This window comes from Platichthys flesus, chromosome 10, assembly GCF_949316205.1.
Source record: "Platichthys flesus chromosome 10, fPlaFle2.1, whole genome shotgun sequence".
Lineage (NCBI taxonomy): Eukaryota > Metazoa > Chordata > Actinopteri > Pleuronectiformes > Pleuronectidae > Platichthys > Platichthys flesus.
Genome location: NC_084954.1, coordinates 9,270,989 through 9,297,068, shown reverse-complemented (window position 1 = coordinate 9,297,068; position 26,080 = coordinate 9,270,989). Strand labels below are relative to the sequence as shown.

The window sequence follows — 26,080 nt, the reverse complement described above, 5'->3', positions numbered from 1 at the left end:
CTTCGCTCTCCCTCCCTGTGTGCAAAAGGAAAAAAGACGTTTCCTTGTGCCTTATTTTTACTTCCTAATCTTTGATTTAACAGTAGGCCTGTGCCGCACAATCCTCTGATGCACAAACTATTTCTCTGTTGTTAATGAGAATGCAATAGCAGAGTTAAGTGAAGAACAGCACACACATTTCAGTTTTTTGAAAAGGGAAAACACCAGGTTTAGGTTTGAAAAATCCAGGTCTTATGAGTTAACATGGAGGACAATGTGCCTTTGTGCCCATTGGTGTCAGTGTCATGTGACCAGAGGAACTAGGAGATATCATCGAAACCTTATATTTGTATTATCAGAAAAAGTTCAGCACAAGATGCCAGGTTTATGTTTCGTCCCTACCTACGCTACAGTGTGGATACTTTCCCAGCAGGAAAGAAACTCGCGACGACACTGGTGTTACTGATCACACCAGACACACTTTACAAGAAAAGACTTGTTTTGGCTTAATATCTGCAGGGTGCCGACTTTAATCTGTTAGATTTCACTGCAGACTCACTCTCAGAATCAGGTTTTTTTTCACCCAAGTAAGTTGCACAAACAAGGAATTTGACATGGTGACTGGAAGGTGTGTTTGTGTGTAGATAAGTTGTGGTTGTTGTGCCCAATTACTTTATTATTTGATCTACGTGGGCATGACTGCAGATAAAGGGAAATTAACCAATAGGTTTGATTTCCATTCAAAAATGAAGGACGAGGTAGGTACAGTGGGTGTGTCATGTAATCAGTGTGCGCCCCAACACCTTGTGAACATGGCAGCAACTATGGATCAACACTGTTCAACCCAATTATGGCAATGCTCCTGGAAGTGGTTACATCTAACTCATTGGTGACAGCGTTACCCAAGTGTGTCTATTACCTGCAGTGGTCTAAAGCCCACTTGGGTGCAAGTGGTTCTCACTTTCCAGGGCGTCAGTGGGAAAATGCAACGTGCCAAAACTCAATCATGGAGAACAGCAGGGCTGTAGTCAACCAAATAAAGGTTGGTCGACGGAAAACAGACAATGTGTTTTGTTTTCATTCATTTCTTTGCAATGGGTCACTGCCAAAGGCGTTTTAGCACAAATGTCCTGCTCTACCTTTAAGTGTTTCCTTGCTGAGTTACAGCTCAGGGATAGTAATAAAAGAAAGCAATTCTGATTGGAAAAAGTTAGTTACTTTCAAAGACACTGATAAGTCTTAACTAGACTATGCACTAAAAAGAGATCACTAGCGCAGCCAACTATGTTCAGCGTACATGTCTTATGAAGCAGACTTGGCAATTATTAACCAACTTAAATTTGTGCGATCTTCGTAAATTATCTGTCAACCGTCAAATTGTGCAGAGAAATAACAAGCTTAGCTTTGCAGTGACTCTTCCGCTGAGTTCCTGAACCCTGACATGATGTGAATAAAAGCGTTGACCCCCACAGGCTGAGGAGTCTAAATGGCTCTCGACAGACATGACGGTGCGGTTTGCTGGAAGCCAGAGGGTGAGATTTAAGTTGTGTCTCAGTGATTCTCCAAAGGCAGGCTGGGTAAAAAGCTCCAGCGGCAGGTCTTTAAGTAGATAGGCCACTAAATAAATGACTGGCATAACAAGGTTTCTGGAACTGCTCTCTGAGCCAGGTAAGGAAAAGATGTAATAAAATACAGGATGACACTTGCACACAGACGTACTTTCTCAGCCATCTCATAAGAGAACGACAAGCCAAGACAAAGGCACTGTGCTTTCAACCAAACTGGAAGTGAGCGGTTGAATTAAAAATGATTAAAAAATGCTTACACAAACTTCCAGTAACAATCTCTGAGACGAACATTAAGAATATACAGGCAGGAGGTGCGAGAGCACACGTTCACGTTTGTATCCCTGCCAGCTCACAGGCCGAAAGCAGCACGTTCCGCTCTGTGATCATCAATAATGAGCTGAAGCTGCCTGAAAACACACACATAGATAACTCACATAATTTAGCTGTGGTCCAACAATAGACAGGAATGTGGCTGGCTTGACACTGACTTAAGTACATATAATACATGTAAAAACAAAGACCCAACTACACATTAAAAACACCCAGACAATCTAATGAGCTTTTGTGTTTGTAGGCAAGGCTCCCCTGAGAGTGTGAACCCACAGAAATAGCACTCCACATGGAAGGAGAGAAACCGCCTCAGAGAAAAAATCTGGTAAACAAATACAGCAGGAAACGAGAAGGAAATAGCCCTACATCTCCCCACCATCTTGCTTTACTAGCCACAGCTTCATATTTAATCAAGTGAGAGAGTAAAACCACATATTACACATGCTACTCGATGCAGGTGCTCCTCATCACATATCAACTCTAATTGTTTTACCGTGATGACTGACAGCAGAGCAAACAAGTGCTGCAAAGTTTTGGTCTGTAAAAGTGCTTTTTCTACCATTAATGGCATCACACAGCAAATTCTCATCAGGATTATATGACTAAATTCAGCTGCAGCAAAACAAGAGTAAAACTCTTTTATTTACAACCCGTTAAAGTCATGTTAGGTTTAAATTTGGTTTCTCCCAGATTCAAATTTATCATTATTTTTAAATGAAATTGCACTCAAACTATTGACAACTAAACAAAGTCAGTAGTCTATCAAATGACCCCACAAGTCAAACACATCCTTAATTATGTGTGAAACATTGATAAATTGGTGGCACTGCTTTACCTCCTCCTCGATTCTGGCTGAACCCCTGAGAAGATGTCGGCTAAAAACAGAACTTGTAGGTGTGGTGATGGCCAAGAACAGCAATCAGCAAAGCCATTAATCATAACCGGTGACAAATGAAATGTTTTCTGAGGCTGTCACTGCGACTGCATGCAGGAAGGGGAAGAGGTGCCAAGCTGAATGTGGCTTTCTGCGGCTGCTGGCAGCGTCAGTGATGGTGCGTTATAGGGATGTGTCATGGCCCGTTAGCTTGGTGATTAAACAAAGCAAACAGACAGAGTGGAAAAGGAGAGGGGGACCAAAGCAAAGAAAAAGGGAGAAAAAAGCAATAGAGTGGGACAAAAGGGAGAGCATATGCTGGGGAAGTGAAATGCTTTTTTTTAATTAAATACCACATTAGCCAATATTGGGATTCACATTCTGATATTCAAAGATATATATTTGCATTTGACTAGAGCGACCACTGTCAATGACTGCGGCACAAGCAGTGACATATCAGCAGGTGAAGTGATTGCCCTGAGAAATGTGGCTCGGCGTCGGCAGAGTTAACTGAACCTTGAGGAGGAGTTATGATGCCAATTTTGAGCACATGATAAACAGTGAGGCAATCTCATCAAAGAACTGTCAAGTGGCCAAGAAATAGTGTTACAGAATACCGTGAGATGGCAAGAACACAAAGACGCTATTTTAGGTGTTAAAAGTCTAGCTGTGGTCCCAGAACTGGTAGCTCAGAGGTGTGACAAATAAAATGAGAACATGGTAATTGTTGAGGAAAAAAACAATCATCTGATATTTAAACTAATTCATTTATTTTTCCACTTTGGTTTCACAAGGGAGTGCATTTTAAAAATGTTAAAACATTGGTCTCACATCAGGGTAGGTTTTGCTTTACTGAGGAAGAAAATAAGACAAAAGAAAGTGTGATGTCATTGCTCACACAAGGACACTTGCACATTTGAATAAATCAAGTTAAATATTTTGTTCCTGAAATGACCCTATACAATTTATTCAGAACATTAAAAATGTGAAGTGAAAATATCAAAAGTTCGGAATGAATCAATTTGTAATAAATGTTCAAAAGTTGGTTTGAATTTGGCTGAACTACAAGGGAGATAAATCACGCAATCTCTAAAAGAGTTTTCGCAAAAACCCATAATATCCTCCTCACTCTCATCACGATGCTATACCATCCCCAGCTTAACAGCTAAATTAGTGTTTCAGACAGTATCTGCAAAGCTATTAAGACCTCAGCCTAAAATTAGAACAAGGGATCATCACATTTGATGATGTGGAACTGCATTATGGGGGTGTGTGCTACTGGGGGGCATGCTGGCAGCTCAATGAGCCATAGGAGTGCCAGAGTTGTGCACGCAATGGGTTCTACCACAGAGTGAGGGTGAAACTGGCAGGGAGGGCTGGCTCGATACTGAACCATAATGGCTTACTCTTAATGGCTGCCGCAAGGGGCCAACGTTCATTACTCTCTGCGTGGGCTGACTTACGACGGGGTCCTGGGGTGAAACTTGTGAGAGCACATGCACGCCACTCGTGCACAAACCTTGAGGGGGGGGCACCCCATAGTGAATGAGCGAGGTGCAGAGCTACCAAAACTGTTTTACTTCTTTCACACGCTCACACGGGCATAGTTCTTTGTCACTGGGGAGTGTTTGTGTGGTGGTAAAAAGAATGGGAAAAGCTCCTTTCCAGAGTAGTTTCACAATATTGCTTATCATTTAACAAATAAAATATCTAATCCAACAAAGCAGAGGCTTGAGGTCTGCGCCAATACTTCCTCACTCCTCAGTTCACCTTTTCGAGTAGCCCAATACCCAAGCTCAGCTGAATCCTACAACCTAATGCACCCAGATGCAGACTCAGGTTCCTACAAAAATAACAAGCAAAGAGGCTATTTTACTGCTGCTCTCATCATCTAGAGGGGGAGTGATATGTAGCGTTAAATTGGAACCAACAGCAATAGTCATTTAACAGGCTGACATCCAGAGAGAAGCCTCATGAGCTGAAATTGGCATACTTTCTCCAAAAAGGAAACACCCTGCCTCAGCTATGCTACAATACAATGAGGAGGCACACCAGCTACTTCCACAGACATATCCTGTGTCTGTGTGGTTCTATGCATACTAAAAAGCTGTTTAGTTATGACAGGTGCAGTCAAAACTAGTTGATTAATTAGTATGAACATAAACAAACATTCAAAGCATGAACAAAGCATAACAGCCAAACAGATTGTTGATTCTTCTGTATCTCACGGGAGCTCATTTCACAGAGTTTACCTGCCAGTGAAATCAGGCAAACAAACAAGAACAAGACCGGAGCTGCGTGCTGTGAGGCGCTATTCAAGAATCGCTCTCTTGCTTTCCTTTTAACGCATCTATCTATAACTTCAGTGATGCGGACCACACACCACATATGCTCCAAAAAACACAACCATTTTCCCACTGAGACCTCAGTCATACTTCAACAGGCATCTGCACTTGCACAGACAGACTCACATAAAACAACACAACAATGAGAGGGCTGCTATGTCAAAGTGAAGCACAGGATGCATGCTGTGAACTCAACAAGATGTGAGACGACGAGATAAGGAACGGGATGAATAACAGGATGAGGAGTCAGGATGCATTTTGCTGGGATGTATATATATCAAGAGCCTTTGGCCCCATTTGGTGCACTATGGTTTGTGAAAAGAGGGGTGTCCCTGTGCTTTGCCCACTACCTGGACGGCCTTAGGAAAAAGGGACATTTCCTGTCAGTAGACACAGATTACTTTTCTTACTACATAAACAAACATTGCTCCTTTAAGTCCTTGCTTACCACTTTTCATCTATTACAACATTTGAACTTTGTCTATCCCTACACATAGCTCCCCCCTCTGTTTCTCTGTCATGCAACAATGGCAGGAAAGGTCCAGCTGTCAGAGGAGGAAACAAGAGAGGAAGGAAGGAAAGGCTCTGAACGTCAATGTGACTGGACACGATAACACGTACTGTGCTTCCTGTCCCCGTCCGTGTAACTAAAGAGACCACAGTTGTCTGATTCAATTGGGCAGATGTGAAGGAGGAAGGGAAATTATTTCTCATTCTCATGGTTCCCACCATCAGTTCAAAAAGGATATTTGGCTCCGTGTCTCTGATGGATATACTCTCCATTTATAAACTTTGATCCAAAGTTAGATTTTACCTTAGCTCAAAAATGCTTTTAAATAATCTGGAAATTCTGTGCAGCAAAAAAATTGCAGTAGAACAGTGAAGTTAAACCCCAGACACTTACTGAAATCTTGACATTTTACTGAAATTTCCTGTAAGGGATGTATGTTGGAAGGCAAATGTCCAGAGGTCACGTTGAACACGTTTCAAACACGTGATAACATGAAACAGAAGGAATATAAATTTCTCATGATGAAACAGAAGAAGCACATTGAAGACGCTGAGGAATATGTCAACTTGGAAGGTCAAATTTTCCAGCAGACAGATTATTCAGCTAGTCATGTCTGAAATCATTCTGAGGTTAAACAGTGCAAAAAGGCAAACAGCTGAGAGAGATGCTAGGACAGGAACTGTATTTTAACTGTGAATCTAAGGCAAATCTTTAGATCAACTTTGACTCCAGTGATTCTTTGGGTGATAAACAGATGGAAGCAGCAGGCGTCTGCCTGAAGTGCAGCTCTATGAATGTCAACAGACAGATTGAAACACGAAAGAATCTCTTTATTTAATACGTTGGGTAGGTGGGGGGGGGGGGGGGGTGATGACAGAATGAGGAACAACCACATTATTTTCACTCTCTCGGTATCAGGGAATGAGGTCACTTGATAACAACTGGAAAGAATTTATGCAACAAAAAACAGAGACGGGGTCAGGAATTTATCTTCAAACCAGTTTTCTGTGACAGACAAAAGTAAAGCTCAACAATGTGTCATGTAAAGAGAAGGGTTTTCCCTGGATGAAAATGAGACGGAGATGGGACTTCCAGCACCTCAGCCCGACTGAAACTTGATTAATTCAAAGCAGCAGAAGAAATCATTGAATAATCGGATGCAATCAAATCCAACAGCAGTGCAGTAAATGCTACCTTTATGAATTTTCCAATATTCGCCTGTGACCAAGAGACATTTATTCAAAGCCACGGTTGATTTGTATGCCGCTGCTTGTCTTCTTGTATTGAATTGCATTTTAATGAAGAGAAAAAATATTGATGAGCTCAGTTATCTCTCTGTTTTCAATATACATTCACTTACATACAGGACTAATGCAATGTACTCGCATTAATAGAAATTAAGTGGACAACATATTTAAAGACACCTCTCGAAACAATGAGTTTAGCTGACGCTTTTGTCCAAAGCGACTTACATTTTTAGAACACTCAGCATTTATGAGGGGCCATTTAGGGGTTCAGTATCTTTCCAAGGACACTTAGGCCTGCAGATGGGAAAGAGTGGGATTCGAACCGGCAGCCTTCTTGTTGCAGAACACCCGCTCTATCCCCTAGGCCACGCTCTCCAGTGTACAACAGAGACGCCTTCAAAATTACCACAAAGATTAATCAAATTCTCTCAGACTGTTTCAGCAAAGGCTACATCCACTCTACGTCTATTTTTACGTTTCACAGTTGCCATGTTTACTTCTGGCGTCCACACTCGTATGAAAACTGGGGGCTGCTTTTTAATATGGATGGAAAAAAGGGACCTTCGAAAACGACAACCCATTCACTTCCTCATTGGGTCTCAGTCACAAGCCAATTACCAGCGGAGGAAAATGCAGACACCAAAATCAGTTTGAGAAATAAATCCCTGCTCTTACTTTTCTGTTGCTTTAATTCGTTTTTTATATTTTTTGTGACCGAGCAGCGAACTGCAAAGAAGACACTGCACTTCCTGTGTACACAAGCACGCGCAGGCAATTGCTATTACAGGTGACACTGCCGCATTTAATGCAAAAATTAGAGGATATCCTGCTAAGGACATGATTTATAGGCAGAAGTCCAACAGGTTACATCACAAATGTGTCTGTGTGTGATTGTGTGTCAGCTGTTTCATCCTCAGGGACAGGGCCTGCTGTGGCTCGTAGCAACCATCAAATTCTGGCCGCTGTCCCTAGGTATGACAACAAAGATTCACATCAACGCTGCTGTTGTGTCTTTGCTTCGATTCCTCATTGTCTTCAACCGACCAATCTTGCAGGATCAAAATCTTACCACTTCAAATGCCTACTATTATATTAAAAATCAAACATAAAAGAACTGTGTTACATATCTGGATTGATTAGCTGGGTTCTCTACCAGAACTTAGACTTGCTCTGGCCTGAGTATTCACTGATGGATTGTGTGTGAGTGTTTGTATTCATAAGTCAAACTGGTACAGATTTCCAATGAAGAACAAACAGGCCCAGTATTGTTAAAAGATGCTGAAAAACGCTCTAGGTGTCTGATGTGCTTCCAGATATTAAGACTGCTTAACTTGACGAACAAAGAGGAGGAAATGGCTCCGTCTGAACCGCTCTCTTCTGTCTGCAGAACATAAGACGAGCTGGTCTTTGGCTGTGCTTTTCTTTGGTCTGGTTGTCTGTTGCATATCATCCGGTTGATCAGTATTGCTTTGCCGAGACATTTTTGAATGTACCATTTAGAGCATTAGAAAAAAAAAGATGTTGGAGTGGATGTAACAAATGGGTCAGAATGTCAGAAAGGGAGGAGGGGGATAAGAGGAAAAGAGAGAAGCCTTCTCGCTGACTCATCTGTCATTAACAGAGCTCTCACTTCGCTTAAGCCGTTAAACATCGATCTGCATTAAAGCCCTTGGATTTGAGGGCTTTACAAATCTGATACATGCATGCATACATGTGCACAATTACAGGCATCGGGTGAAGTCATGTTTTTCTCTGCTGACTAACATTCTCGCCCGAGACTGAATGAGCGGAGAGCCAAAAGCGTACTGGGTTCCTTTGAGCAGACAGCGAGAGCTGGGCTGATGCAGACCGACAGACCACCTTGTGGGCCTTTAATGTCACCACTGGTCCTGATATGAAAGAGGCAATGTAGCCCCAAGGCTGGATTTTTGCCACACATATTCACTTTAGAGTAGAGCTGCAAAGGAGGAAACAAATGGAAGAAAAGAAACAGTGAAGAAAAATCTGGACAAATGTACAAGAGAACAGGGAGGGAAGGAGGACTTACTCCGCTAAAATAAATAGGTAAAAAGACAAAGCCAGGAAAAATGAGTCACTCCCTTGAGATAACAGACACTGATTTTTTTTTCCTTTGGAGAATATGACACAGTGGAACAGTCCTTTTGCCGAGAACCACACTATCCATCTTTTTCTTCCAACAAAAGGGAGGCATTATAACAAACTGATGCATGTTGTTTTTAAGACAAAGAAAATTATAGCAGGGAGAGAGCAAAGCAAACATGTGCATGTTTGGTTCTGGTGTGGAAAGAGGGGGTGGGTTTTTATACTGTACATGGAGATGAGAGGAGGGGAGATAGAACTGGGATCTGGTTCACTGGAAGTGTCAGATGTTCAATCAAAATAAGGTTGCAGGAAGAGCACCCATCAAGAACCGCCTCAACTTGTGTCAGATAAATTGAGACAAAGGTGGATGTGAGGAAGGGAACAGCGGGGAAAGAGACAAGTCCATCTCCTGGCAGACTATTCCTCACCTCAAGGTGTCAACAACAGCTGGCACCTTGGCACCTTGCTGGTGCCCACACCTGCCTCATCTCCCCACCTTCCATCCCAGGCTGCATTAAACCTACCCTCGAGGACAGAGAGCGGTGGCAATAAATTATTGCATTTGAAAGTGATGACAAAAAATATAAAATCCTAACATTTGCTGCAAATTCAGTCAATTTACGACATCAAAAAACCCTGTGTCTCATGTCCATAGGGTTGTCCAGGCACGTTCTGCGAGAGCATTTACCCAGCAGACACACAGGAGCAGCTGTAATCTAATCCAACACGACAATAAAGCAACACCTAGATAGTCTTTTATTGGCTACATTCCTTCATAATGACAGAGCAGAGATGTGTCATAAATCAATTTGTAGTAGGTTGAGAGGAAGAACCTGTGCCAACTGGTTCTGCATTTTAACAGTGTGAAACAAATCTATTAGAAACATTGTAAACTCAATTAAGAGTTTAGTCTACAATCTATTAAGGGTAGCAGGTAGTTGTTTACTCCCTGTGGTCCATGTTACCTAGTGTAAGACAGTCTACAGTAGATCAGTCTTTGGACAGAGTCATTCTTAAGTCAGAGGTGCATTTGGAATTTAAGTTCTACTATACACATCAAGTTCAAGAAAGAAAGGGCTGCTTGGAAAGGTTTTTTTTGTCCTGGATCACACGGCACAGAAGGTTTTGGTTACTCATCCAGACAAACAATAGCCCCAAACATTCACATGTTACACTTACAAACCAATGAGATACAAAGCAATGATTGCGGCAAGAGGCATCACTGTGGAAATTGCTTTTCTAGCCAACAAAAATACAAGAAAGATTCTTTCAACGTTCTCCAAGTTTTCTCCCCAATCACCCTTCAACTCTGAGAGATGAGGGGGCACATGAAGCTAATAAGGCAAGTCATAAATGCAATGTGTAAAAATGCACTACAAGGCAGAGGCCTTGTTGTCTGACAGACAGCACTTGTGTTCACACTTGTGTGTAATGTGGTAGGAATGACCCAATGTGTGTGTCTGGCCCATTACAGCACAAAAAAACCATTGTGGTATCATTAGCTGGGGGGGAGAGGTGTGGTGTGCGGTGCTGAGGGAGGGGTTAGCGACCTTCCACATAACCAACCAGATGACCTCATTCACATCACATAGGAATCCTCTGTCTCCTCCCACTGTTCTTTATCACACTAACCATCCTCCCCTAGCTCTAGGCAGCCTTGCTCGCCCTTTTCCTTTCAGCGAACACAATCAATCCACTGAGCAGGAATGAGGCTCATGCTCACTAACCCTTTCGTACAGACAGCACATTCTCTCCTGCCAGTTATCGCTGCGTTTTCATGCCAGTCTTTCCTATGTTACACATGGTGCTACAGAGGCTCTTTGTTTCACCAATTAAAGCCTAATCATACAAACCCACCCATTGTTTCTGCTCTGTAATCTCCCAACCACTGCACTGATGAGGACAGACAGACTTAAGCCTCGCCACAAACAGACAAGCAATGTCAAATGCTAAAACAAAACACACACAAAACTGTTTCCCTCACAGTTGTACAGCTCCTTATTCTTGTGCCGCTACCATCACTTTTAGTTGGACACGGGCATATATTATGGCAAGCAAATCGTGTTTAATATTACAGCAGGGCAGACAGCCACTGTAAAAACACAACAACTGTGCAACACATGTAACTCCAGTTTGTCTAGACAGTCAATGTGTGCAACTGTGTCACTGAGACATTTTAGGAACTTTGAACCGTTGTGAATCTGTGGAGTCTTCCCAGACACTAGCATTTACAAACTCCCTTACTAGAAATGGGAAAAAAGGTTGTGCAGTATATTCCTAAAAATGCATGACGCTTTAAATACTAACAAAGCAGCCAACGACTGTTCGCTATGTAAAGACAAAGTTAAATAATGGCATCTTGAGCAGATAACTAAGTCATACGCTTATACTGTTGGCAGATCGTCCGGTCCTGTGAAAACATCAACCCTCTCCACGCTTATAAAGCACCAGGGATGGAAACACGAAGCCCAGGTTGACGTGCTAATTTTCACCCATTTTTGTCTGATCATATCCCCATGCTAGCTTGCGGTTAGCTGCCTATGGGACCATGGAGACTGTGCTGCTCTTTTATTTACATATATTTTTCAATAAATGGTTTCACAGAGTTTCAGACACTGACGGGAGTTCAACCCGCAGATATATTGTTACAGATACATTTGACTAGTCTGCCCGACAGCTTGCTGTGCACAAGGTACCTTTATTCAGATGTGCTTCTGGTTGGATAGGTCTAGGCATCACCAAACTCAGAGCACAAACGGGTGGTTCTTAGAGATGTGGCAGACATAGCAATCAAGGATGGGCTGAGCTGTACAAGGTGGCAGGCACACCACAAACTTAAAATACCGGAGGGTGAAATGAGCAGACTTACATGATAAACACAGCACATATCATGCTTACAGAAAGCCCTGCAGCAGGGGCTACACTGCTTCTTCTTCAGTTTACATCACACTGGGATGAGAATGACTCCACTACCTTTAAAATACAATCACCAAAGCTGCATGCACAGAGGTAATTCTCATAAATACACAACTAAAGCAGCATTTGACAGGTGAAGTCCACAAGTCTTTTTGTCTGCTATCAAATTCATTTCAATGTATCAGTCAAGTAATATTTCTTACAAGACAATGTAAAAAGGCATTTGAACGCTCTCTTAAGATAAAAAAACAAAAAAATAATGTGAACAGCAGCCTTAGTGGGAGTGTACCACAAACAAATATCGAACTTTCTCTGGTGAAGACAGCTAAATCTGTCTTCATACGAAACTGGGACAATGATACAGCTGTGTAGGAAGACATTTATGTATCAGTGTATAAAAAATATAATGCCAAACCGTTGGTTGGCGCAGCAAAAAAAAGCTAATTATGAAATGTATGAAGAGATCATAAATCATTTAACAAAAACAAGTAATTTTCGTGAATAATGAAAACATAGAATGGCATTGGAGCCCATTGTATTTTGCACAATATCAAAGTAGAATAGAGCAACAAGGAGAACGGAATACATAACAGACTGAAAAGTGTCAGAGCTGTAGCAAAACCAGGGAAGCAGCTGATTCTTGTTATGGTAGGACTTTGCGGCACTTGGTGTTCGACACAGAAATCTCACTACCATGCCACCTCACTTTCTGTGGCCGCTAGGGAAGGTTGTGGCAGCACCGCCTTCTCTTGCCACGCCTCACAGATACAACATAAGCTGCTGAGGGACAGGTCAATTATTCCACTTTGATTTATCATGCAATCTGAGACTAGTGAGACACCGCGACAAAGGCTGCAAACCAAAAGCAAACAGATCCACAAGGATGTTTTGAAGGAGGTGGGTTGCTTCAAGCACAACACATACAAGTAGATGTTGAGTTTCACAAAGTATTTGGTTGACCCTTGCCATCCACCATCACGACCACTTGAAAGAAGTTATGTGAAGATGCTATTTTTGGCACATGGTAAAGTCTGTTGAGCCAAACTTAGCAATAAGTGCCAACGATGTGTTGGATTCTATTTCTTATCAGTGTTTCCTCTGGTAACGGTTCCACGTGGTTGATCGCCACAACAACAAATCAGCTCACAAAAAGATCTACACACTTTATGCCTGACTTAAGTAAGGTGACTACCAATAAAAGCTCCCAAAATACTTTTTTTTGCTGGTGCACTCAGGGAGAGATGCACCAGCTTGACTGAGTCCAATTTACATTGGAGCAGAAAGGCTATTGTTGAGTGAAGCCATGGAGACGAGTAAACTGTCAGTGAACAATAACAAATATATATTAAGTTATACAATTATTAAGTGTTTGTTGACCTCCTTAACTGGAGAGGGCATATGGGATAGGGATGGAAGATGGTGTACAGACAGGGACAGATAAGGAAATAGCCCAAAGGGAAAGATGTGACAAAAACAAAGTCTGTGTGGGATCCCTATGAGCGGAATAGTCCAAGATTCGAGCCCCTGTTGTAGCATACTCTAACAGTTACAATTAAAATAAAAGGAAAATTGATCTTTTTAAATAATCTATTGTCTAATCTAATCTACTGCCACATTGCTCTCAGGGAAAACCTCTTGATATATTGGAAACACTGACTTTTGTGTTCTATGGCCAATAGAAATGGATAACTTTTTTTTCCTTTACCAGCCATTGGCAAAAGAACTAAAACATTTTTCAGGCAATGGGGCAAAGATAAAATCTTTTAAATTGGGAGTGCAGTGTACATTCCATACGTGTGGAATGATATTTTTTATTTGTCAGACATTTATTATGTATTTAACATTTCTAGATATTTAAAGCCAACGTTCTTATGCCTCCCTTTAGAAGGCATTCACATTAATCTGTGCTAAAACACAGGATGAGAGTGTGTGGGGAAAACAAACACCAGGCTGGAGGTTAAGTGCTCTGACTGTGCTCCCGGTAAAATTCCTGAGCGTGGCTGCCAACGCTCACTTGCCGTTCCTGCACTGAAAGGAGAGAAAATGAATGCAGAGGGGTGGGCGAGTGAGAGGAACAAAGTGAGCATTCAGCTCATATTTTCACCTCCTTCCTGAGATAAAACTGGATAAGAAAAACCAGAATGTGACAAATGTTACTGGTATGATTGTTAGAAACTGTATCCACCGTTGCAGTTCAGAGATTTTGAGAAAAAGGACAACAGATGGAGAAAGGGGAGGGGGGGGGGGGGGGGGGGGGACTTCCTTCTATTTAAAGAACTCAGAGAATGTAACAGGGTGGGGCCCATACTTCTAAGTGTGTAGCGTATCCACACAAATATGTGGAGGAGAGAAGGACCAAAAGATGAATCATGATGTAATCTAAATTAGCCAGGAGAAAGCTCGGAGACAGACCCACCTCTGTGAGAGAGGGCAAAAGAGGAGCAGGCCTCTTGTCACCACAGCAAGCAAACACCTCCCCCTCCTTCTCCATGTCCGTCTGAACTGAAAAACAAACCACTGACTCGCCTTCTTCATAGCCCTTTCCTGTCTGCAACAGCAGTACTTCCCGTAGCTGCTTTTACATGACACAAATTCAAGAAAAATAAATGGTGAATGCTGAGTCACATGGGAGGAGTCGTGGTTTAAGAAAAGTCAGAAACAGGTCAGTGTCAGGAGAGCTGTTGTGTTTTAAAATACATCTTCCTCAATACTTATTGCACAAACACACAGAGCCATGAGTCTTGCTTTGACAGAAACCGCAAATTAAAACTCTTTCAGGGGAGATTCACTGTGCATCTGGTTATTCATTGTTAATTTTAACAGGAATGCTCTGCTTTAAAGCTTGAGGAATAATACAAAGTAGAGAGAGAGAGAGATAAACTGCCTCTGGCAATGTGTTGTCTAACAGCTTGCAGTAATAGAAGGAAAGACACTTAGTTTTGGCGACAGCGAGACAGATAGCCAGCCAGGCGGCTGGGGTAGGGCACGGAGAAAAGAGGCCAGGCGATAAGGAGGCCCCAGCACTCACGGGACTGAGGCCTAAGATAAGAGCCTGAGCTGTCGCTGAATGACTTTATCATAAAACACCCGCTGTGGGGAGTCGGGGGGGCAAGGGGAGCCAGTTGAGTTAAAACAGGGACTGAAGCTCACACAGGTTGCGGCGGGTATACTGTGATGGGGCTGCTGGATAAGATGGCTCTTATAGGCCGGGGCACGCAAGAAAGGAAAGCAGGCTAGTTGGTGCTGGGTCAGGCCACAGCCCCTATGTCTCACCCTGTCGGGCTTGTGCCACCTCCTAATTTATTACCAGAGAGAGAGAGAGAGAGAGAGAGAGAGACAGAGACAGAGAAAGGGGAGGCAGACAGAGAAAGACGGCACAAAGCCTCCAACAAGGCTTTCTCACTGGTGGCGACAGCTCAGTTAACCAGCTCAAAGAATGGCTGCTCAGGGTTAATTCAATTCCAGCTTATAAGTGGTGCTTTGGGATAGAATGTTGGGAAAGAGGAAGGGGATGGTTGAAGTGGTGAGGGGGGTATAACAGGTTCTTGCCTGCAACAACTGTCATGTCCTAACAGCCCTAATTCTCTTTTCCTGTCGCTCCCTATGGTTCTGAGCTGCCTCTTACTTTTTGGAGCAGTGCTCAGTCTTGTTAGCCGTTACATCGACTGTATGTCAGAGGTGAGTTAAGGTCGAGCCCTGGGTCGAGGAGCACCAAGAGGTCGAGCGGCAGCGTGATAGTACGGGCTGCAACATAGACAGAGAAAGAAACGGGAGCTGAAAACCAAACAGACAGACTGACAGAAATATGAGACACCAGGTAGAAAACCCAACGTAGACTTCCAAAACTCCCCATTTATCAAAATCTGTTCTCTAAACAGCCGTTCCCAAAGGACCAGTTCCCAACAAAGGCACCACAGTGGACAGCATACAGTTTGTCCTCGGAGTGCTGACAGCTCTCCCGGGAACGTCTTGTTAAATCACAGCACACAGAGACTAACAAGCACACACAAAACTCTGTTTTCAAGGGGGTTGCTGTAAGCACAGATGAGTATAGTACACCACATGGCTCCACCACACAGCGTGCAAGGGAACAATGGTCAACTTAATATGTTGTACCAACAAAGTTAAAATAAGAATGTAAGAAATGGTCCCCGGAGGTTGAAATTCTTCTCTAACCCTTACCCCACACTCTTCTCTCTTCTTTCTATGCACCCCTACCTAACAACAACGCCTGCGCTTCACTACTAGGCTACATCTCTAGATGTTATATGGGCTGTCTCTACCTGCCAAGAGAAAATATAGCAATTTGAAAGCAGCGTGTTGGCTGGCAGATCGTAAAGAGAAGTAAAAAAAAACTCCAGAGCAGGTGTCACCTCGGAGATGAACAACTGCAACGCAAAAGGATTTCAAGGGGGGGGGGGGGGCTGTCAATCGGCCTGGGTGACCTTGAAGGACGACAAAGTAGCATCGTAACACGGACGTCCGCACACAGGTGCCGCTAAAGCAAAATGGGAGCGAGTTGACGCACAAACACGCACAGGGGTGGTGTCGGCTTTCTTACGCCACGATAACAGCTGTGTAGACATGCACAAAGTGTTGGGTGGGTGAGGGAGGACGTGCAGCTGTTGTTGGGCTATACTGTGAGAGACGGACATGGAGATTTAAGCCTTCAGCTGTAACTGGATAGAATTTCGCTGTAATTAAGATAATTTAAGTGTGACAACGGACTCAATTTAACACTTTAGGCAAACAAAAGATTCAAAAGAATCATTTCAGAGAAGAAGTAGTATTTTATTGATAACAAAAAAAAGTCCTCCCTCAAGATACAGGACGGCTAATGGCTCGTCAACATATGGTTCTGTATCAACTTCTGCTTGAGTATCAATAGCTTTTTTAAGTAGCACGTGCTTCCTCCTAGTCACCTTGAAAAGCCGGCCCCTTTCAACGAGACAAACGCCTCTCGCAACTCGTTCCGAGGAGAAACTAGACACCAAACAAAATAAATCACCACATCAAATATAATTAACACCACAATATCACAAGTGAAAGAGTCCCCTCTGGGTCTTGTCTTTCTGTGGCTGTAAGAGTGTTTGGCAAAAGAAAAAAGCATGCTTCATCATTCATCGCTTGTATAACCACAACCTATTTTGAACTGGAATTGCAGCAATTTGACAGCACAGACACTAAGATAAAGATAGCACATGCTTGACAATTTTTAGAGGACTAGGACAAAGGGGAGAATCATTTTATAGACCATTTGTCTCTGTTTAAATTTGTATCACGTTGGATTGTGTATTTTGTTTAAACTGGGTGGGGTAACGAACAGGGAGCAGGATGAGGTAAACTCAAAATATCACTTAATAGTTTCAGTCCTGTCTACAGGGGGAAAGCATACCAAGCGGCCCCTAACAGAAACCAGACGGCCTCCGCTCAACTGAGTTGGCTTTCATCACACACAAACGCAATTTTGGCGACATAGTAAAGTTTGGACCGGTGCTGTGGAAACCCTTGTAAACCATGAGAGTTTAGAAGAGTGAGACGGAGGCTGGGGAACCACAAATGCCTCAGCCGTGATTTCTTTAACACAAGACAAGGGAAGGTTTTATGCCTCTTCTCTCCGTACGGAACTGCGTGGAAGCAGCAGAGCAATACAGTATTACAGGACCAATTTCGGAACTTCTAACAGCCGGCTTTACTTTAAAGCTACAAAACCATATGGTCGAACTACATGTCGGAAAATATGCTTTCGCAAAACACGTACAAAATACCATTTCTGACAGCAGACCTATTTATTTTAACAATAAGCAAAGAATACATTTGTGGGTCAAAATTAAATATATAAAATTGACAATTAAACTATCCAGAGACAGTGTATAAAAGTAGGGGGGATGTCTGCAGGCTTCAGATATGTTGAGTTTTTCTTTATAAGCACTTCCAGCTTACACAACATCTCTGCTGAGTGCAGTGTGTTTACTCTCCTACTTTAGTCCGACAGTTTGAGCACAGCTTAAAAGCTACAAAATACCTCAAAATTTCGGTATATACAAAATGTGATTAGAATGAAAACCTTGAGAAAAGAAGAAAATAAATTATTTCGTATTTTTTTTACGTTAACATAAAATTTCCTGGGTTGACAAAAAAAAAGAAGTAAAACCCTTGACAGCGTGGTTACTTATGGTCGCAACCAGATTTTTCATAGTTAGTTTGACATCAGTTTAAATTCTACGTTGACGACCCCAAAGAAAAGTTAATAGTTTTCAGCCAATACAGTTTGGAGACAACAGCACAGCTGAGTAAAGTAGACTTTCACAGAGTCACAGTTCTTTCCTGTACCATCTACCACTAAGGGGGCTCGGAGGCGGCAAAAAGGTGGAGCGTGGATAAAAAGAAAACAAGTCTCATTCCTGACTCTCCCTAACATTTAAATACCAGCACACCCACCACTCCCAACTGAGTAAAATATATATTGGGTACTTTTATACAATAAAAAAAAACACATCTAATAGTGTTTGTTTTTATGGCGTTAATGTGATTCTGGGAGTTAATCTAACTTGAACTACAAAGACACCCTGGTAAAATATAAAAAGTACGTTTCCAATGGATTCATTTTGTTTTCAATTGAAATCTCTGCAAGCCCCAACATGAAACTGAAATTTCTGCAGATACAACACTACGATTTTACAATAATATTGTGCCATTATGAGTCAACAAAATAAAGGCTCGTTACGATCTAAACTTTTAATTTGAGAAGAAGTGTTACACGTGCAGTTTCCTGCGGGGGATTAGGGAGGAAACACTTCACTCCACGGCTCGATTGTCTTGTTTGTCACCAATCAGGGAAGCAGAACGGTGCAGACCGGTTCAACGACTGCATAGCGGAGAAGCTGCTCATCCAGACACGCAGCCGAAACTCACCGTGTCTGCCCGTGACTCTTGTGTGAGGAAATCACTCCTTTATTCATACACCTCCTTAATGTCTACCCCCCACCATCAGTGGCACCATGTCCAGCCCGACACGACACACGGCGCGGGGACAGTGTGCTCGGGGGGCTGTGGCGCTCTCTAGTGTCCCCAGATCGGTTACATAAACCGCGGGTCCGACCTTCCGCTTACACCAGATTATGTTATCGATCCTTATCAACGACATAAACGGCGAGATCAGCCGCGGCATGTGCCAAAATAAATAACAGCAGCCGCACGGAGAATAAAGCGAAGGCAGCGCGATCCCGTCGGGACGTCGCCGCTGACACGAGCCGACGCAGGAGCAAAACAAAAAAGACACACACACACCACGACGCTGCTGCAGCAATGGAAGGAAATAAGACGCAGAAACACAGCAACTCGTGTTTATACAAACGACTTTGTGACATGTGTTGCAATCGAGATGACGCCAATTTAATGGCGGCCGTTTTAAAGGAAAAAGTTACACGGTCGGAGCAACCACCGTGTACCCCCGTCCTTCCTTCCTCCTCCCTCCCTCAGCAACTCCATTGTTTGGGCAACAAGCAGACACACATTCCTTCGTGCTTGTGAGCTCGGCCGCTGGGCAACAGCTCGCACAAGCTTCGCACCGAAGAAAAACAAGGGGAAGCGAAAGTCGAGCTTTTGTCCCACTTCCCCCAAAAAAAACATGTCGGACGTGTCCACACTGCCACGGTCACGTCTTCACTCAAAGAGTCGAGTTAACGCCGCTGTCTCTTCTTCTTTTCTCGGGGTTTTCCCTCAATAGTTTAACGGTACGCAGCTAGCTTGAAATGTGGCTAACCAGAGCTAGAACGCGGCGGAACATGTGGAACCCCCCCAACCCGGGCCCCGTCCGGGTTAAATGTTTGGCTAAACTTTTTTTGACGTAGTGAGTGATTTAAAACGTCTTGTCTCGGTTTAAAGTTTTAAATGTTTGAAAAGTGTGAGCGAGAAAGTTTCCGAAGCCTCAAAGTCAAAGAGTGCGGGGGGGAAAACTCCGGAGAAGCCCGGCCGACGCTAGCAGCACGGCTCTCTGACCCACGTCTCCCCGAGCTCCGGAGTGAAATAAACTCACACGCCTGGAAGTCTCGGTTGTTTTTTGGGATACAACGTGGAGCTCAGGGGAAGTTGTGAGCGCTGCCATGCCTGCCACGGTCAGCGGTGTGCGGGGGGACCCTGCTTCAGTGTGGGTCCGGCTCGCGCTATGCGGCGAGGCAGCACTGTGGTCACCCTTCCCTTCCCCCCCGGTGCTCCGCTGCAGCCCGGCCCGCTTACCTTCGTCGAGGAGCCGCTCCAGGTGCGTGAAGATGCCGCAGAGATTTGGCAAACTCGTCATGAGCTTCTTCTCGTTCAGCAACTGCATCAAATAGTCGGGACTCGGCCTCGGTCGCTCCTTCACTTCGACCTCTCCGACCATCATCTTTGCGGCGAGAGAGAGAAACAAACCACCGCGGAAAAGACGAAATCCTCGTTCAGGGGGAAAACGGGGGTGACAAACGGGGGGGTGGGGGGGGAGAAAAAAGAAAAGAATAAAAAAAACTGCGGCTCCAAAATCCCTCGCTTCCCTCCTCCTGGCGAGCAGAACACTGTGCGGAACCCCCCTCAATCAGCCGGGCTTGGTTTGCTCTTGCTGGAGTGGAGCAGGGGGCAACAACTCGCCGTTATCTCGCTGCCTCACACTCGCGCGCCGCACTCTCTCCGCTGTGTGCGCTTCGGGGACGTTCGATTCCTGTACTGTGGCGCGCGACGCTGCTCCACCGCAAAGGCTCCGTCCTCGCCGCGCTCCCATTGGCCAGCGCGGCTTCGGCTCAACGGTGTCGGGCTGAGCCAATGGGCGCCCGGGTTTCCTTGAGAGGGGCGGGGCCGGGAGCTGAGTGGCGGACGGACGGACGGGGGTTTGAGCCAATGGCGTGCCGTACGCAGGAATGCGCGATGTGAAGTTTTGTCAGCGGGGAACATATACTCCGAATATGATCCAGAGTTTTTGTTCTTTGAGAGTTTCACTGCTCTCGTGACTGTGAGTCCAACTTAAAGGGATGGTTCACCCAAATAATAAAATCATTTCACTCATTAATTACTCACCACTGAGGGGGGGGGGCTTTGAAGTTTCAGGGGTAAACAGTGTTTCAGCCAAATCTAATCCAATTTAAGTAACTTCTTCAAATGTAAATAGACACACGGTGTAAATGACACAGTTTAAAGTGGAATTTAAATGTCATGGCTTCTGGACACTTGGATGACAACACAGGAGCAGTGTGGAGGCATGTGATGAGCAAAACATTTTCAGTGAACTATCCCTTTAAAAACGAGGTTGTAGTTATATTATTGAAGTTATTTTTTTATTTGATATCTATTGCACAGCAAATGGTTCATATTAAATGAATCGCCATAGATAACTGGTGTAAAAGTGAGGTTGCAATGGTTCTCAAACCTTTCTCAAGCAAATCCACAAACCCCTATTTGACAGGAAGTGTATCAAATTCAGGACCAACATATTCATACACTTTCCTAGTGTGTTACTTATGGATGAAATTATGGAAACCCTCAAGGGACTCAAGTTCTCCTGCTGTAGAAGGAAGACAAATCCTACAGTTTCTCCTGTTTTCAAAGAGTCATGGATTTGGAGATTTTTCAGCCATGAAGTCGCTCGCTTCTCTTGTTATGCAAAAAAAACGGCGTTAACATTTTCTTAAAGGACGTGACTCACAGACTATTACAGTGACTATCACAGCATTTGTCCTCATTTGTCACTTACACTTTACGAGGTGTGGTTTATTTCTCTGCGTTACAATGACATGTGTGGTTCCTATAAAGTCAGCGATCTAAGACCAGCCGACAAATCAGAATGATCCCAGATTTAAAGTGTATGGCTTCACCTGAAGGGGCTGAAATATGAAAAAAGGAGATCAACCTGTGCAGTCCATACCCCTCAAAATGCCTATTGTTACTCAAGGGTTGTACAGCTTGTTATCTGTCGAGGGACCGATTGATCAACGCTCTGGTGATCGATAGAGCCTTTTCATTGTCCTGTCCTTGGGAGGACCTTTCTACATATCCTCAGAAGATTAACATCCCTGATCAATGGAACACACACAAACCAGCTTCCTCCTGTTTCCTGCTTAGTGTGAAAAATAAACCACGACTGATCCATTTTGATTTTAACAGCTGTTGGCTGAGAGGGGCCCCGGCTAAATCTGAGTGCTGACCTTGGCCCCTCAATCAGTTTGTCCGCTTACTGCTCGCCCACTCGTGTCTTTGTAAAAACAGGTTCCCTCGCAGGGGCATGAATACTCAAACAGCTGCACTGTGACCTTCTGGCCCCACTTGGTCGCCATTGTGTTGGTATGGAGGTTAGGAAATTAAGTCCCAGCTCACAAAAATTAGTGCCACACGTCCGCTATATTGATTGTCCAACTCAATCTCCTGATGACTTTTAGTGAGACTGATATAGTGTCACAGTATCATTAACTCCAGACACACATTTACCAGACGCTAACAGCCTCCACACAAACCGTAAAGCTGCTCACATTCACGACAAAGATCACATGCATCCCCACAGTTACATGTGTGATCAGGCCTCCAGACACAGATAGCAGTATATGTGTGCAGCAGGTGACAGTAGCCTCAAGATCAAAGCAGGAGGGCCGATACAGTTGCCTTAACAACCAGCGCAACACATTTAGAGGGTCCTGCTTCTCTCTGCCCTTCGGCCAGCGTCTACATATAGCTGCACCATGTTATTACTGTAAGGTCTGAGGAGGGTTATTATGGTCCTCACTGGAGCAGGCTGGCAAAACCACAACAACAAAGACATCATGTTTATAGCCAAGTTGGAATCAGTTTACTTCTTTAACATGTTTAAAAAGTGACGATTCAGAGGAGATTTAGCAAAGTTGCTATTTCCTAATCTTTTATGTCAATGTCAAAATGAAAAAGGTTTTCTTTAGTGGGATTTACCAGACGTTGTCTTCCGAGCAGTCTGGTATTTACCTTTGGATTTGTCATAATTCCAGACCAGTGATCACAGGAACACACAGATAATAGGGGTTTTGCATAATGGCTTGTCATTTGCCCCACCACTGGTTACACGGGGCATGTAATATTAGTCCTGCCGTTCACCCGGTCTGCAGTATCAGCACTATCTTTGAGCCAGAATGATAAAACATCCCTTGAAGTCAAACACTGATAAGTGATGTCGGTGGATAAGAGTAAGTAGATAGGCAGAAGGAATGAGAAACCCCATTTTTCATGTGACGTGGAGATAGCTAAATTGTTCACGGTGTTGACTTTATGTTTCTTTTTTCTCTCTCCCCCCCTCCCCCCTTTATTCTTTGAATATAAGCGATGGAAAAAGTCACAGTCTTCTGGCTTCAAAAAGAATCTGGCATTTATTCTGAGCTTTGAAAATGGGTTTGGTTCTTATCTCAAACAGCCGTGATGGTAATTTGCACCTTGCCTAGCACTCGCTTTTCTGAGTTGGGTCACATACTGCTTCGGTGTGTGTGTGTGTTGATATGTGTGTGTAAAACACAGAGTTAGAGTCACAGCAATAGATAGGCAGAACTAAATGTGTGTATGTGTGTATGTTTGTGTGCGTGTGTGTGCCTGTGTCTTCTGACAGCCCCAGAGTAAACAGAAACGATATTAATCCCCCCGTTTGCTCCCCCTGCCCTTGTGTTTTCGTCATTTTTAATAACACGGTTTCTATTCAACAATTAATCCAATTAACAAGGATCCAGATAATTAATGAACATGCGTTTAGCCCCTTTTGAAGAGAGGCTGTTAGCGCACTCTCAATGAGCTTGGAGAGCGCCCTGGGTTTACAAGTGAAAGTACGCTGATGGAGACAATGGGGCCCTCGGCAGTGGCCCGGTAGCCGGCTGCAGCCTGTCTCTGGGGCCACGTCCGCAGGGCGGCGAGTCGAAACGGGTGGCTCTGGATAGGCAAGGCTGTCTGTGATAACGGCTGCTGCTCGGGGAGGAGGCAGACAGAGGCCCACGGGCTCCGATAAGACACAAACATACAAACAAGAACAACGTCTTTCCTTTCTTCTCTTGACTTACTTGTCTGGGGACTGTGGGGGAAACAGTGTTGTCAGAATCTGGGTCATTTACATTTTGAGGAAGGTGGGAACAGAAATAAGTTTCCTTCTAGCAACCACAGCAAACAGAGCATGAACAAAGGCACACATAATGCAGCTATTATTCATTTAAACTTGTATCATGGGAATGACATGACGAATGCCCTACCCGTGCTTGTGTGGTTGTGTTCATTGCACTGTTGCACACACCCTTGTTTGTGTATTGAATAGTGTGTGTGCATTTGTTATTGTCAGTCACAGAACATTTGTCATGCGTCTTAGAATCCCATGAAATAAGAATTGCAGGAGAATGCTTGTGTAAGTAGATGTGATGGTTGGAACATTGTAGGAGGATTCTCAGTTTCCTTAATGGTGCTGTAGACTAAAACTTTTAGAATGAACCTCTTTGAGTGCACTTGCTTTAAATGTCAGCCTAGTTGCTGTCTAGTGACGTCCATTTTGCCATTTCACTGGATTCTGTTAAATTTTTTCTCTGTCCGATGACGTCAATATGATACAATTCAGTGAGTGATCAACATCCCAGGGCAGCAGCGCAGGAGCTGCTCACGTGGTTCACAAGGTTTTATGAATCAAGATCACGACACAATTTTGAATCACTTTTGTATCACAATTTTGTAAACACAAAAAATAGATCACTGTCTGTACTAAAACACCTGATGAGGGACCATGTTAAGCATAGTTGTGTTACTGTATAGTCGAAAAATACGATAATGGTAAGGCGTGTTTTTTCTTATCTTTAGCTAAGAGCGTTGTCTTTCAGTTCGAGAGCAGGACTTGGGTTCATGTTAAGATTTTCTCTGCTTGCGTTCAAACTGTGAGCTTGCACTCCAATATTTTGTTGCTTGGACATATTCCCTGCGCTCCAGCTCTAGCTCTTCTCCTCACCCTCTGAACTCGGAAGCTAGCATTCCATTGGTTTGGGAATATGTTTAGGGGTTAACTTGTTGCACTTAAACACCCAAGCGAACAAGAAAGAAAATCCAAGAGCAGAGGAGAAATCGGAGTACAGAAGCACAGTGAGCACAAGGAGAAGAGACCAAGCAACAAAATATCTGGGTACAAGAGCACAATTTGAGCAAAAGCGGAAAATAAATCCAGGCACAAGCACGGGCTGTAAACTGAAAGACCAGCCTTTTTATAGTATACATTATTGTGCACTCATTTTGGCCAAACTGCTTCTACAGGACGAAATACCATTCCTTTTTGTTCCATAGCTCAAATCCAGTGAGGGGCCAGTCTGGTGTGGGGGCTGGTTCTGGAGACCTCGATCCATCATGTTGTATTTGACACCTACCTGCCGACTGGGTCACGGGGGGGGGGGCCTAAAGGAAAAGGAAAAGACGTGTTCTTTAAATTGAGCTCGGATCTCACTTGAGCTCAACCAGTATACAGGTCTATGGGCCTTTTGTGGGGACAGGAAACATTGATACACATGTTACCCATGACCAATTAGAATTACACACAAGGAAGTGTGTACACTATCCACACACTACAGGTTATACTATGAGGAAGATGTCTGAGCTGGTTGAGTGCGTTACAGTGAATTGCAATTCAAGCTGGAACTGCAGCATTCCAGCTCCAAATAACACATTCTACTGTCACCACCGTGGCTATTCACCATTCTCCATTTTGTTAAAGGTCACCTTGAGTTGCCGTCTAGATGCTCCAGTGGTTTGGCAATCGGGTGATGGAAATGCCTGTTGGCCGGCCTGTTGTCACCCAGAGGGGAGGGGAGGGGAGGAGAGGGCTGGGAGAGCGGATGATTGGGGGGGTGGGGCAGGGCAGCTGGAGCCACTTGTGATAGAAGGCTGTGACAGGTTGGGGGGGGGGACTTCAACCTCAAAGTTCCCACCTCGAACCTGTTGATCGTCAATCAGCTGAGGGGGGGGGAAGCAACGCCACCGAAGGACACCTTTCAGTTTTTACAGTGAAGGATAAACAAGCTTCACCCACTCCTCCATCCTCCTGCTGTCCCCTGGGAAAACACACTGGTGTCGATGCGGCTTAAAGCGGTTCAGCCGATACCACACCTGTCCCCGCCAATTGTGAGCAGCGTGGATCCATTCCGGCTCCCTCTGTATTTATTTTGTCGCTCGTCGGCCTGTGTGTGCGCGGCTGCCAGCCCGTAGCGGGGACAGAGATG

At 44.0% G+C, this 26,080-nt stretch overlaps 1 protein-coding gene across 7 annotated transcripts in view; it reads right to left on the bottom strand.

Annotated features, from left to right (window-relative positions):
* qkia (QKI, KH domain containing, RNA binding a) overlaps positions 1–20,583 on the bottom strand; it is a 75,472-nt gene extending 54,889 nt beyond the window's left edge. For all 7 annotated transcript variants that reach the window (XM_062398016.1, XM_062398019.1, XM_062398021.1 and 4 more), the window contains exon 1: positions 20,112–20,583. In XM_062398016.1, coding sequence (XP_062254000.1) covers positions 20,112–20,256 — 145 coding nt within the window. In that variant the 5' untranslated portion in view covers positions 20,257–20,583. The remainder of the gene's footprint in view (positions 1–20,111) is intronic.
* Between the last annotated feature and the right edge of the window lie 5,497 nt (positions 20,584–26,080).